This window comes from Coffea arabica, chromosome 2c, assembly GCF_036785885.1.
Source record: "Coffea arabica cultivar ET-39 chromosome 2c, Coffea Arabica ET-39 HiFi, whole genome shotgun sequence".
Classification (NCBI taxonomy): Eukaryota; Viridiplantae; Streptophyta; class Magnoliopsida; order Gentianales; family Rubiaceae; genus Coffea; species Coffea arabica.
Window position 1 is genome coordinate 65998119 of NC_092312.1, and position 3388 is coordinate 66001506.

At 34.0% G+C, this 3388-nt stretch overlaps 1 protein-coding gene across 1 annotated transcript; it reads left to right on the top strand.

The window, feature by feature from the left end:
* Positions 1-2670: 2670 nt before the first annotated feature.
* Positions 2671-3129, top strand: LOC140035748 (uncharacterized mitochondrial protein AtMg00310-like). The gene has a single exon (XM_072077109.1). The coding sequence runs from the start codon at positions 2671-2673 to the stop codon at positions 3127-3129; it is 459 nt and encodes a 152-aa protein (XP_071933210.1).
* The last annotated feature ends 259 nt before the right edge of the window (positions 3130-3388 follow it).

The window sequence follows — 3388 nt, forward strand, 5'->3', positions numbered from 1 at the left end:
GCGTCAACAATCACTAAATCATTGTATAGACATTCCCTGTAATATTTTTCGTATAAGACGTGATGAAGATGCACCCACAAATGTAGTGTGCGGATTAGGTTACATGAATTCCGTTTCTTTTAATTGACCAAATTAACCACTTTTAGGGGTTTGTGGAATTTACTTCAAAAAAATATTGTTTCGGATAATAGGCACTGAAATTCACCTAGTTTCTTTTTTTTTTTCTTGTTAATAATTACATTGATATAGGGATTTTAAGATTGAAAGTGGAGAATGGAAGCAACACAAAGGCGGTTTTTGAGCTTTGCTTCCACAGCCACACACTTGAAATTTTTTTTGGCTTCCCCAGCCACAGGCTTGGAACTCTATTAAAGTTTCTTGATTATTTTAGTAATCTTAAAGTTAATAGTTTCTATTTATTTTTAGTAATACTTAGTAATTATTATCATATTTGCATTTAGGAAAAATCAGTTAAAACGTCTCTTACATTTAGTTAAATGAAATTTTCAATCTTTCACTTTTAAAATAGTAATTTTGCGTCTCTTACAAAATTTGATTCTAATATAAAATTTCAACCATTTTTTACATTGGATCCATCTGACCCACAAATGATTATTTATTTAGAAATAAAAAGGTTAGATTCCATTTATAGTTAAATAAAGGACCCAATAGTCTTGATTTTTTTTTCAACACATTTTAAGAAAAATTAGTTAATTTTGTTAGAAGAGTAAATTTAAACTACTGCTTTCTTAAAATATCTTTACATTGATATTAGAAGTATGATTAATCACTAAATTTTTACATTAATTACAACAATACTGTGGAAAGTTGCACCTTACACCAAGCAATTAATGAATAACGTAGGTTATACTCATTAATAATAAAGTACATTATATAAACATATATTAGAGAAATTACAAATTGACTATATTCTTTAATTGAAAAGTAGACAATAATTTGGAATAGATGAAAAAAAAAAGGCTATCAAAGTGACAAAGAGGAGTATTTTTTTTTTTTATGAAACGAAAGGAGCACAGAGGGAGTATTTGATTTAGCCTCTTTGTCAATTTCATGTCCTACGAAGCTTACCCACCTCAAATCAGCACAAATGTCCAACATCAAATATTATATCGGCAAAAAAGGACTTTAATACTCGGTAAATATGCATGTCCAGCGAAAGAAAAGATTCAAGAACCGAACCACGAATTCGAAGAAGTCTTCCAACACTCTTTTAAGTCTGCGCTATACTGGAAGTAGTTATTAAAACCACTATCATCAAACTTTCTTTTAAACATACGGCGGACAATCTGCCTTTCATCTTCTGCAATACCTCTACATTTTGGTCAACGAATAGGTGCATTTACCATCCAGAGAGGACTGATACAAGGGCTGTAACATCTATATCTATGTTTTCAGACTCGGACAGGGCATCGACTCGGTCGAGTTCAAGAGTCAGGAGTTAATGGATTCGACTGGGTTCGATAGGGATTGAACCGGATGACGTCATAAATAAAAATTATTTAAAAATTAAAATATTATATGTAAAATACTTAAGAACCTGTTAATATTAATAAATGTATATTCATATATATTTGATATTTCAAATATATTTAACAAGAAAATACAAAGAAATTAGAATGATGAAGTCGCAATTTATATTATTCAATGAACATTAACAAGTTTAGAATTAAAATTATGAATTTAATTGAAAAATAAACACCAAACTTTAGGATAACATTTATAAAGTATGAAATATTTGAGATATATTAATAATTTTTAACAACCTAGGGACCAAAACATAATATTAAAAATATTTTGACCTTTCAAAAAAAAATTGGGTGGCAGGTCTGAGGCTGAAGTCTCCAACTTTGCTGGGCATGGCATGTCAGGTATCTGCTTCAATTAAGAAGGCCGCCATTATATCTTTCCATCGGGCCCACCAGGATTCCCACCGCTGGTGACTTGAAAGTTGGAGACTTCTTTTAGTACAAATTGGAGGAAATGTAAAGCCGAAACTTGACACCTCATCAAGTTTCTTTCCACGTTACACCGGACCTTTGATATCAAACCAGTTCATTTGATTTGCCGGTCAAACCTGGTCAAATCCAGTTTTTGACCGGGTTTGACTGAGTTTTATTACATCCGGTTTTTTAGAGTAACTCGAACCGGACACTTGACCGGTTCCCCGTTCAATCGGTCGGACCGGCCGGTCCGGTTCGAGTTTAAAAACACAGATCTATATACCATAGAAGAAGCAGTTGGACTATAATTGTGGCAAAATTGGACATGTTCTACCTAGTAGAGGCCTGAGATAGGAAGATCCTTTATCCCCCTACTTATTTATTATCTGTGCTGAAGGACTTTTTGGATTATTCAAGAAAGTTGTGAATGACAAATTCTTGACAAGAATAAAAATCTGCAAAGATAGTCCTGTTATTTCACACCTCTTTTTTACAAATGACTCTTACTGTGCTATAAAGCAACTAAACAGGAGGTAAGGACAGTGAAAGAGATCCTCAAACAATATGAGAAAGCTTCAAGGCAAGTGATGAATTATGAAACGTCAGCAATGTATTTCAGCAGGAACACACTAAACCAAGATAGAAAGGAGATTAGTGAGGTGCTGGAAAACATGAAAGAAGCCACAATGGGAAATACCTTGGATTACCAATGGCAATTGGAAAATCCAAGAACCAAGCTTTTGGGTATGTGAAGAGCAAGATAAGCAACAAGCTGCAAGGATGGAAACAAAAATTGCTAAGCTCAGGAGGGAAAGGAGTGCTGATCAAAGTTGTTATCATGGCAATTCCAAACTATACAATGTCCTGCTTCAAACTTCCTAAAAGCCTGTGTAAGGATATTAGCTCAAGAATAGCAAAGTATTGGTGGGAAAATGGTGAAAAGGAGAACAAAGTGTATTGGCCCACTTGGAAGAAACTGATAGAGGTGAAAGGCAAAGGAGGGATTGGTTTCAGAGACTTGGAAGCACTTAATATAGCTCTGCTTGCAAAACAAATTTGGAGGTTCATCATAGCTCCAAATTTGTTAGTAAGCAAAGTTATCAAGTCTAAGTACATGAGAGATCACTGGATGGATAAGAAACCCCCTAACTCAGCTTCTTGGACCTAGAAGAGTATTCATAGTGCCAGACACCAATTATCCAATGGATTATGGAAGAGGATTAGAGATGGAAGCTCAGTGGATATTTGGAAAGATAAGTGGATGACAAGAATTTCAAATGGCAAACCCTCATTAACTAACCTGAGAACTGCCAGCTTCAGAGAGTAAGAGATCTAATAATGGAAGGAAAGTGGGATCAGCTAAAAATACAATAGTTGTTCAATAAAAAAGAAGTAGAGTTAATAGCCAGCATCTCTCTGAGCCTATA